This window comes from Rhinolophus hipposideros, assembly GCF_964194185.1.
Source record: "Rhinolophus hipposideros genome assembly, chromosome: 6".
Classification (NCBI taxonomy): Eukaryota; Metazoa; Chordata; class Mammalia; order Chiroptera; family Rhinolophidae; genus Rhinolophus; species Rhinolophus hipposideros.
In genome coordinates, this window is record NC_138052.1 from 81,406,077 (window position 1) to 81,418,219 (window position 12,143).

The following is a 12,143-nucleotide window of genomic DNA, read 5'->3' on the forward strand; positions in this document are numbered from 1 at the left end:
GACTTTAACAAAAGATAATGGTTTAAAGCTAATCATTTCCTTTTTCTTTATGGGTTTTGATTCTGATTGTTTAAAAAGTAGTAAATATTTACCCCTTCCTAGCTGTTGTATGGACTACAAGAAAAAAGTTATTCATTTGATTCTTAGGAAAGTCACAAACAGCAATTGCCTATAGAGTGAGACTAGAAGTGAAATCCATGTGTAATGCCTCTGTCAGCAAAGACGAAGTAGAAGAGAGTTTATAATAAATATTCACATCTGCTGCTTTGGACACTCTAATCCATCCTAAGGATATTTGCTGTGTCAGGCTTTGTTCTAGATGAAGAAGCCCAGTAGTTATAAAGGTTTGCAAATAGGCCATATTTATCATGATTAGCTTTACTTTTATAACTTTTCTCTGTTTTAGAGATGTTATGAAAATTTTGAGTATAATTTGTGATTAAATATTTCACTGTAAGTTTTATAGTGATATCATTATAGAATTTTTATCATGAAATGGATAAATTCTATTTTGACAATATATCACCTACTTAAAATCTGCCAAAAAGGCATCATGGATAACAGTGCTACACTGGATGTGGAGAACATAGTGACTAAAAGCCCAGGTTTTAGATTCAAAGTGCCTGTGATTAAATGCTAGCTCCCTCCATACATGGGGTATCATCTTAAGCAAGTTTCTTAGCCTTTCCAAACCTCTCTTTATTCATCTATATAACAGAGTTAATACTTTCTTTATCATTAGATTATTGTAAAGATTATATGGAATTATCTATGCAAGGTACTAAATCTGGTAGATAGCATGTTGAAAGAGTTTAATAAATGTGAAATGTTATTACTGAAATGATACTTTATGCCTTCTAAGAATGAGTAGATAATCCCAGGTATAGTACTAATATCATACTTATTTACCTCATCCCATGTACTGTACTTATGTAAGCATTCTATTGTTTTTACTTACCTCCAAATTCCCTGATTGTTTGCTACTGTACTTTTTAAAATAAAAGTATTAGTTAGAATTTGATTGGTGATATGACTTTTCATTTAAAGACATTATTCATTCAAAAATATATAGCATGAAAATTATGTGAATACTCTGTGATGCATTCAATTCTTTTATGTAACAAAAATTTAACAGCATTTTGAATTTTAGATTAGAGAAAAAAAACCTAAGTCATCTTTGAAATGGAGGTATCTTCAGTTCAACTCCAAAGAAATTTGTTGTATTAATGAGTATCACAATAAAAAAAACAATAAGTATATTATTATAGTTTTAAGTAATGATTCAGTATACTTATAATAGAGTTGAAGTAAATATAAATTTTAAAATATAAATTATCCATTAAAAATGTGTTATATATATGATATATTCTCTTGTATGTGTGTGTATGTACATCTTTGCCATAAATACATGTGAAGCCTATGCTTTCTAACAATTTTCACAAATAATTCACTTTTAAAAAGCTGCATTACTTAGTGCTTCTAATCTCATCTTCTCAAAATTATTTATTAATCCCCAAATACAAGGAGACTAGCAGGGCATTTTATGACCTCTGCATATAAAGCAGGCAGAGCATTAGGTGTTACTTCTTTATTTAAAATGTCTATAATATAACCATTGACAAATCTTAATTTTGGCAGGAATTATTTCTTATACTAACAGAAGTTAGTTCATATTTAATGACTGACATCTAACATAAAATGAGTCTGTTGAATTAAAATGGAAACAAAACTATATTACATTGCTTATACACTGTGAAATAAAACTTTGATCTCTCTCTCTCTCTCTCTCTCTCTCTCTCTCTCTCTCTCTCAGGTCGAGTATTAGCTCAGGCGAGTGGCAATGGGGTTATTAATTTGCTGGATCTTAAATCAGGACAGATTCACAAGTTGATGGGCCATGAGAATGAGGCTCACACGGTTGTATTTTCTCATGATGGAGAGAATCTGTTTTCTGGAGGCTCTGATGGCACTGTTCGAAAATGGTCTTGATGGTCAGCATATCCCACTACAGAGGGCATTCCCTTTTATGCTTCAAAATGCCTCTCATATAGTCCCAAACCAGTAAATATCTGGTTAAATATGCCAGCAGGTAACAGTTACAATTTGCTTTAAAACATGCTTTCAACATATATTTTACTGTTACCAATAATAAAAATTTTTAAAAACTTTCTGCTCATTTATTTGTGTATGGGTCTTTTTTCTTTCTCATTTTGATGAGATTTTAGAGACAGAGCATCTTTGCTAGGGGTTTGGAGGAAACAGCTTTACAATGACGCCTAATGACAGACTAGATGAATTACAGGAGATTGATTTTGAATGTTAGAGAACACACTGCAGAAGAACCAGGCTACTTTTTAAAAAATCAAATTCAAGCTGCAAGAAGACCTGAAGTTTAACCATGTAGCACAGAGAAAGTGTTTCTTCAACTAAAGGGTCAAACAGAATCAGGGAGCATACATCTTCACAGATTCTTTGACAAAGATTATGCTTCATCTATTAATAATAATAATCAGAGACTGCAGATACTTAAATCTAAATGCAAGTCTCTTACGGAACTTTCACCTCTGTAGCCCATCCAAGAATACATTAAGTATAATCACAATGTTTTTTTTATTTTTGATTGCAATTTCAATGCAAATAAGTATCTCGCACGTCAAGTGCCTCCCCCCTTCCCCCCCAATGCATGCATCAGCTGTATAAAGTGCTACTGCTTAGAGAACACTAGCCTGGTCTAAAGAAGCAGCTCGGGATTTCGACCGAGATGGGCTCAGAAGCCAGTTGGCGCTGTCCGTGGTGCTGAGGAATTCCCGGCTGCCGGCAGAATGAGCTCCAAATCAGCAGTCTGCAAACTGCTCTCAGTGATGCAGAAACCCAGCTAAAGTTGCTCCTCTCCTTCGCGTCCACAGTTAGTATTTTCTGGTGTGTTAGAGGGGATTCGAGTAACATATTGTGGATGATGCTGATGTTATTGCCAGCGGAGTGGGCTTTAAGCTACAGCATGCTGTTGCTGTTTGTGATCCACAGAGCCTAGCCAAATCACCTCTACTGCCGTAGCAAACACTGTGTAAATGAACTCATGTGTGGAGGAGGCATAATCAGCCGGGAAATTTCATAGAAGGATCTGAGAAAATGCTAAATATAAGTTCAACATGATTCTGCTACTGGGGTCTGGATTTCTACAGGACCAGCATTGCTTCTTGCTTTGAATTCTGAAGACAGGTCCAAAGCATATTTCTTATGTGTGTCTGCTGTATTTCTCTCTGGAAGGGCGGGAGACTGCTTCTTGACTGGTTTGAAATGGGAGGTAGAGAGAATGGATTGCCTTTAATTCAAGCCTGAAAATGTATTCTGTGGATAATTAAAGAGAAACTGCTTTCTTAAAACATACCTGATCTTTTAGTTCATATTGGTCTATGACCCCATCAGCACCATTAACCTCCAGAGTGATTAGGTAAGTGTATCTTATGACATGAGTTATATTTGTTTTCTCAAAGAAATAGATGCAGTCATGTTAAATCATATGTAGCAATAAGGGGAGGGGGGAAAGTTTAGCTGGGAAGTGATCTTCTGTCTAGCAATGTCTACTTACTTATTAAAAATCTTCAGATAAACATTTGGATCTCTCTGATTTTTTTTCTCTTAAATAAATAGTGTCTTAAACTGAACTAGAACAGCTTAATTATGAAGAGGGATTTTTAAAAATAGCCTAAGAACTTTGTTATATTAAAAAGAAAATCTTGTTTTCTCCATGCAGATTTTAAAATACATTTCATATAATAAAAGCATGTTTAATGTTCATATAAAGTGGATGTCACACCCCTTTTTTACCTTTAAGTTCACATTTGCCATAACCTGGCACATTAATGCCTACCTGTGGCTTGCAAAGAGATAATTTTTGTCTATGTCCTTTTGAAGCAGAATAATATGTGTATTTTATATGGCTTATCTTGCATGTATTGACAGATACTACTGAAATACTATAAGGAATCACAATAGCTCTTTTTCTCATCCAAAATAAACTTTATAAATATGTGAGAGATGTATAAAATGCATGCCTTAATTAGTAAAATATATGAATGCTTTTTCAGAAGCTTCTGTTGTGTTTGTGGCCTCTGTAGTAATTTCAGAGGGGAAAAAAATGCTTTGTCAAAGGGAGCTTCCAGCTTCTCAAGTAGAATTATAGGTTTGCATTTTTTTGTTCTGTCATGACTCATTATTTTTGACATTTTTTTTTTAAATCCATCTCCTTTATCATTACCTACCCAACAGGAATTCTAATATCAGAAAGCAGTTTTCCTTTGAAAGGAGGGCATGAATATAGTACCTTCCATTTTACTATTACTAGAATTTACATATCTAACTTAAAAAGCAAATATTATAGTTTGTGAAGTTTCCTAATGCCATTTTTTTATCTTATTTAAAATTATCATCAGTGTATGTTAGACTGGAAAAAGATGGTTTATCATTTCTCTTATTATAACTTAAAAATAAACCAATAAAGAATATTGATAAATGATCTCTGAAAATGTCCTATGTACAATCTTAGTGATATTGGCATAAAGCCAAAGGCATTTAAATAAACAAATGAACTATTTGACATTTTTCCTGAGCTATTACTCCCTAAAGTCACAGTTTCCCCAGAGTTTTTGTGTGAGTTAGTCACTCTAAACATTTAAATAAGAGCCCACTAGCAACACTCCACACAAGCACTAATACAAAGTGAAGTTTTCAGGAGTCAATGCCACCAAACTAATAAGGCATATTTTCTATGAATGGTAACAACTCATTACTGTTTTAAGAAATTTTAATAAATAGTTTTACACTGGCATTTTTGTGCAAAATGACACTGGCATTTTTGTACAAAATGCAAACATCTTTGTCATGTCAAAAGAGAAGTATGTATTCAAGACTGTATGAATGGTATTTATTATATATTGAAGTATAATTCAAATAGTATTCCATGAATACTAGGTTCATGTTTCTGTAAAATAAAATTCACAGATATATCTTTCCTGCCCACTAGGAGCTTACTTCCTGAGTAAAATAGAGGTATGGACAATAATACAAATAAATTTATTTTTAAAATTATTTTTAATACATGCAGTTCTGTTGTATTAGTTATTATTTAAAATTTCTTTTCTCTTATTCACTGTGGAACAGTTGTGCTATTTTTCTGCTTGCTATGTTTTAAAGTCCAGATTTATGTTAACTAAAACAAGTAACCCATATTGAGACCATTGTTGTTCTCCAATGATGGGAATAAAGAAGTAGGAAGGCCTTTATACTGGATTCATTCCAATTATAATTTATATTCAATTGTTGGTTTTTTTCTCCTTTCTTTCTTCCTTTCCTGACTTAGAAGTAGAATTTTTCTCACTAAGCTCTTCAGTTTTCATACAGATGATTGTAACATATATACATTCTGTCACTGAAACTGGAGTTTCCTAGGTGAAATAACTCCATAAAACACAAATTTTAATGTATATGTTGTCAAGGACCAACTCTCCAAATTTCATAATAAAGTGTAGACAGTTGCATGAACTTAGTCTATTTGAGGTCTGTCTTCCAAGGAGATCCCAACGAACAAGAGCGTAGGCTTAAATGAATCTATGTTCTCTTCATCTATGTCAAATTTTTCTTTTTAAATATTTATTTTCAGCCTACCCCTCTTGTATTCCCATGGAAGGAGCTGAGTATATTTAATATTAGGAGCACATCCAGAAGCCTTTGAGGAGGGGGATGGCTCTTCATATTCATGAAGCTTGCATACTTCTGTTGGTCATCCCTGGATTGGTCACCTCTGCTGCCATCAGTCATGAAGACTATCCTGCTGATGAAGGTGACCAGATGTCCAGTAATGACAATCTGATCTTTGATGACTATCGAGGCAAAGGGTGTGTGGATGACAGCGGCTTTGTATACAAGTTGGGAGAACGATTTTTCCCAGGGCATTCTAACTGTCCATGTGTCTGTGCTCTGGATGGACCTGTTTGCGACCAGCCAGAATGCCCTAAAATTCACCCAAAGTGTACTAAAGTGGAACACAATGGATGCTGTCCTGAGTGCAAAGAAGTGAAAAACTTTTGTGAATACCATGGGAAAAATTACAAAATCTTGGAGGAATTTAAGGTATGAGTTACCATCCATATTTATTGAATACTAACTTTTCACACCACATGTTCAGTAAATTAGTACATTACAATTAAAGTTGGAAACACATTTTTAAATTTCTCTTTAATTTACAACAATATGGTTCCGGCTAGCATAAGTACCACTGTGGTCGACAAAAGGCCAAGTGGTTTGTTGATCGTTATCTGAAGGGTTTCATGATAACCTTTTCCTTTAAAAGTATTTTGGCCATGCTTAATATTTCTTTTGCCCTTAAACATTTCTTCTGTGTTATTAAATATATATTTGATTAGGGAAAAATGTTTGTTTGGAGGCTATGTGTCTATTAAGTTAATGTTTAAATTCTGTAAACTGTGTGTGTGTGTGTGTCTGTCTGTCTGTCTGTCTTATTAGCCTCTATTTGGAGCCATTTAAATATAGCCTAAAATTATCTATTTAGTGTGTGAAAATGCAGATGCTATAGAGATACAATTCTGAGCTGTGGTCTTTATATTTAAAATATGCATTAGACCTACTTGCTATAGAGCATGATCCCCATTCTGTTCTCTGCTCACTAGATTTTTTTACTTAAAGGACCCCAGAGAGGACTGCATTTTTATAGTAGTCCATTGTAAAAAAGTAGTAAAAAACTACTTTTTCAGTCTCTGTGGTATTTCTTGGTCTTTCTTTTATGCTTGTATTATATTTTCAAGTAACTTGGAGTCCATTTTTATCTCTTCTTAGAGTCTCTTTTCTCCAATGGCTACTTATAATTAGGGTTTCCTACAAGCCAGATCTGAGCCCTGAGGGTATAAATTAATATGTCAAATTACCCTCCTTAAATATAATGACAGTTTGTGCTTTGGAGTGTCTGACATACTGATGGCTTGATATAACAGATTTTCATTTTATCCAATCAAGTTTGGTGACAAAATGCCCAGAAACTGATAGGCAAAGGAAGATATAGCTGGTTTTCAGTATAACTGTGTATGTTTGGGAGAGGATGTTAAGGTATTAGCACTGACCGAACTCCTTTCTTCACAAGAGTCAAATGGTGGAGGAAGTCAATATGTGGTAAAAAGGTTTTAACTGATCATGATCAGAGTATTCCGTGTTTTGGCATTTTATTGCATTCAGTCCATTGCAGGTTATGGGTACAAACCAGTTCTAATTTACACAAGAATACCCAATCATTTTAACTAGATTCTCAAAGACATGAGGGGAATTTTAAAGATAATTATCACTTTCAACTATCTTGCACACGTTATTCTAGACTTTCCTTTTTCATGTCTTACAATACTGTGTTGTACAATATTGTGAAGAGGCAGGATTGTCTAGTAAAATTATCAATACTTACATCAAATAATAATTTAGAGTATACTACATTTATTAATGGCTTTGTGGTGTCTAAAATATTGGATACATATTGACATTCACTAGTCTTACTTTTAGGATAATGAAAGTAAACGTGTGTTAACAGATGATTTGATTCTAGACATGGTTCTAGAATCATGTAACTCCTTTCTAATATGCATATTTATCTAGAGTAGAATGCAAAAATTCATTGTAGAATAGCCTAGCCCAAGCAAAAAAGTATATCAGATAAAATTTCTGAAATTTATAAAATTTGATAATCAATATTTAATAAAGGATAAAAGATATTGACAGATTATTTGAAATTGGTAAACTCACCACTAAAAATGCTATAGTTTAGCTCTATTTGTTAGATTTTATTTTATTACCAAAGTAATAACTATATACAGATATAAAGTTAATTCCTTCACACTAATTATATGTCCCTGCTATAGTCATTATATAACCCATTTGATCTGCACTGCCTTTCTACCTGACTCTCTATGACATGAGACTTTTTTAATGTAATTTTTTTTAATGTCACTTTTTTAAAAAAATACACTTTAGAGTTATAAGAGATTTAGTGATTATCTAGGGCAAATTCTTAAGAATGAGGAAAGTTTGTTACTTGTCCAAAATTGTCAAGTTATTTAACCTATTTCTAAACACTGCTATTCTAACAATAACAAGTCTACATAATGTCTCAAAGCACTTTGGCTGGAGAGCCAGATAGAACTGCATTCAAATCGCAGATTCCTCACTTGGATGTAAGACTTTGCAAAGATTCCTTAATCTTTTTGAGTCAGAGTGTCATTGACTAGAAAATGACCATCAGAATAATTACTTCTCTTGGGAGGAGATATTGGGAAGATTTAATGAGATAATTTATGTGAAGTTAGCAGCCTTGTGACTGGTACACATAGATAGTGAATAAATGGTTGTTTCCCTTCTAAACTCTTATGTCCAGAGATTTACTCTAAGTTCTAAATTCCTCTGTGTCTTCTACCTACATTTTATAATTGAAACCCAACTTTAAAATTCTTTCAACTGAAAGAATCACAACACATTGTTTTTAAATGTTCTACTTATCTATGTGAAGTATATACACCTAAGTAAATAGCAGCCGTAATCTATCATCTTGATTCTCTTTCAATTCAGCTAGCAAGAGACACGGAACTAATTTTGAAAGATGTACTGAACTGTCACATAATAATCTTGGCGTATCATTAAGGAGGTTATGTTATGAGGTATGTTTACATATCATACTCATCCAACAAGCATTTATTGGACTGTTTAGTATACAGGATACTATAGATGTACTTACATTGGGAAGTGAGATCTCTTGAAGGCAAAATCTCCACTCCCAAGAAAAGCAGAGACAATGTGGAGAGAGAAGGGTGGGGCTGGGGGAGAGGAAGCATTCTAAGGTGAATTATATGATTGTGAAGCTGAACATCAAGGAATTGTGATGTTAAAATCTTGCCAACATGGTGTGAGTTTGGTTAACAAGCTCTATTTTTCTTCAGGATGGTCAAAGTTGGGCCTGTTCTTAAAGAAGTAATTAAAATTGATCTGGGGAGATTAAAATTCCAAAGAGGAAACTGCTTGAGCAAAATCAGAGATTGAGGTGAATGAAATCTGCAAAGCAAGATGAGAGATGAGAATAGTAAGAAGCTAGATCTTACTAAAACGCAATTATAATGAGAGAAGTAAATTTGTACATGTATTTTGGACAGTGGAGAAAGGAACTGGAATACTGGGCCAAAATATTTATAGATTCAGTCTAAATAATGAAGGAAGAATATCTAAAGTATAAAATGCAGGTTGTACATAGAGATGACCTAGTTAAATTTGTTTTTTAAACAAGGTCACTATGTGGCCAAGTATAGAATTGAATAAAAGGTGAAAAATTAGTGGCTGGGGCGGTGGGGCTGCTGCAGAAAACAAAGAATGAGATGACCAGGACAAAAAACAAAAACATTCAGGACAGTATTTAGGATAAAAATCTAAATTCCCTGGTATAGCCTAGATTCTACTCATCAACCTCTCCAAGGATCTTTAACTCTCAGTAACTTATCTTCCCTGCGTGCTTGTATATGCTGTCCCACAGTTTTCCACCATTGCACACCTGTATAAATCCTGCTAGACTACTTGAAAACTCCACTGAAATTTCATTTCATCTGGAAAGCCCCCTCGGATTGTCCTACTGCTGCATCTGGGTTGGGTCTCACTCCTCCCCTGTATTATCTCCCAGCATGCTGTGCACGCCATTCAAACAAGAACTGTAATCATAGCCAGACACTGTTAAGACCTCTGTGTGTATTAAAATGCATTTCATTTCATAATAACAGTAGGAGGATTATACTTTTGTTAGCACTGTTTTACAGATAAGAAAACTGAAGCATCAAAGTGCAATAGCTTGCCCAACATTACACAGCTCTAAAGCGTAAGACCTGGGATTCAAATCCAGGCAGCCTGGCTGCAGAATGGAAGCTCGTCACCACCCCTGCTACCTTTATCCTACTACAATGATATAATTTGACACCACCTGTCTTTCCCACTACACAGGGAACCCTTTGAGCCTATGGACAGGGTTTTTTTTTTGTTTTGTCTTTTCTTTTCTTCTCTGTTCCCAACCATAGCACTCCTGTGTGAACCACATAACAGGCATTCAGTACATTTTTGGTAAGTGACCTAATGGGTCAGATTATAACTAAACCCATAGAGTAAAGAAGTAAATTAGAGTTTCTTTAAAATGCCTTAGTTTCTTTCTGTTTATTTGTTGATCTCTTCATTTTAATTAGTTAAAGAAGCACTCAAAGTTGAAATAAAGAGTGCTCTCCGGGCCCCTAAAGATGACACACATTGCTCACAAAGCACCTATTTCCATCCTGCTACTTTCTACTCCATCTCCCTACCTGAGTTTATAATTCGCACTCAGCTAGAATTAGCTTGTGTGTGTGTGTGTGTGTGTGTGTGTGTGTGTGTAGATATATATAGATATATAGATATATATCTATATCTATATATACATTTTTTTAATACTCTGAAAATTGGACTGATTTAGTTTTAGGTCAGACACTGAAGGTTATACTACATGCAGCTAAAAGAAATAGTCCAGCTTTTGCATAGCTTGTCTTATTTTAAAGTGATTTTCTACAAGTCAACACCCAGTATCCCTAATTCAGGAGTTGGATTTGCCCAAGGTCTGCCTTCCTCTGCAGGCATTGGCCTTTGTCCTAACCTAGGCTCATCTTGAATTGTGTCTCCACCCAGGGGTTATAATGTCCCCCCAGTGTTTTAGTTGTGCTGCCTCACTCTGTATAGTTGCAAAACATATGTCCCTACTTCAGTTGTTTCTGATCACCAAATTCAAATGTAAATTAACCCACATGTGCCTGGTAGGAAGAATAAAGTTATTTATAAAGGTTAGGTTTGGGTTTGTTTATTTGTTTGTTTTTCAAAATAACTGATGCAAGCTTTGAAAGTGTATTTCTCTCTACTCATTTTGAAAACTCTAAGTTTTCCAGTGTTCTGGTAATAATGTATTAAGATAAAGGTCACTGTATAGTAGTTTTCTCATCGTTCTTTTATGTGTACCCAGGCAAAATAACACTGGACCTACTTTTGAAAAAATAAGAAGTATAAATAATAAATTACAATAGCATTTCCTACAAAAAAGTTGATTGGAAATATAGGCCCTGTCAGCTTTGACTCAGTGCTTAACTAACTTATTCTGAGTTTCTCAAAGGGAGAAATAATTTATCATTTTGCTCAGTATTTCTATAACTCTCACTAGGCTAGAATTAGCTTTTTTTGTATGTTTTTTCCATACTCTAAAACTTGGACTGATTTAGTTTTCGGTCAGATACTGAAGGTTATAGTATATGCAGCTAAAGGAGAGAGTCCAGTTTTTGCATAGCTTGTCTTATTTTGAAGTGATTTTCTGCAGTCAACACCCAGTATCCCTAACTCAGGAACTGGATTTGCTCAAGATCTGCCTTTCTCTGCAGGCATCGGCCTTTGTCCTTTTCCCACTGTGAGCCAAAGACAGTAGATCAGGTTTCTGATTTTTATTTTTAAAAGGTTCAGTGTGATTATTTTCTCATGCTGCACATTTTGTGTATATGTCACTTTTTTTAAAAAGTAAACATGTTTTCATGCTGTGGCGACCTGCCTAGATTTTGCCCTGAATTTTGCATTTAATATTGAAATCTTGAAGAAAGAAGCAAAGATGACAGAAAATTAATCAACTGAAGTATTTTGCCAAATCATCACACTCATAAAAATGTCAACGCCAAGGTTTAGAAGTGACTTGTTCTTTAATGGATACATTCGCAGGAAGGCAGGTTTTCCAGCTTTCTCATTAATCTATGCCCCATTATTAAAGTCCAGTACTGTAACATTAAACCCAGAATACTGTTTAAGCAGGCAGGATTTTTGCATTTAGGTTTGGGAAATTTGTTTGCTGTCACTTTTTTTTTTTTTTTTTTTTTTTTTTTTAATATGGCAAAAGAATGGAAGGCAACATTCTAGGGGCTGAGGACCAAATATGCAAAAGTACAGGAAAAACTGCAGGCTGTAAAGACATCTCAATTGAGGGGCTAACAGTTAACACCTTGCAGAAAAACATTTCACTGCACCCACCCATCTACCTCCCATTGCACCAGTTTATGTGAAAG

General features: G+C 34.3%; 1 protein-coding gene across 1 annotated transcript in view; it reads left to right on the forward strand.

Moving 5' to 3' along the window:
* The first annotated feature begins 2,835 nt into the window (after nt 1-2,835).
* The window catches only part of VWC2L (von Willebrand factor C domain containing 2 like), a 151,031-nt gene continuing 141,723 nt past the window's right edge, over nt 2,836-12,143 (forward strand). Inside the window, exons 1-2 of the mRNA XM_081051799.1 lie at nt 2,836-3,451; nt 5,660-6,129. Coding sequence (XP_080907925.1) covers nt 5,740-6,129 — 390 coding nt within the window. The 5' untranslated portion in view covers nt 2,836-3,451; nt 5,660-5,739. The remainder of the gene's footprint in view (nt 3,452-5,659; nt 6,130-12,143) is intronic.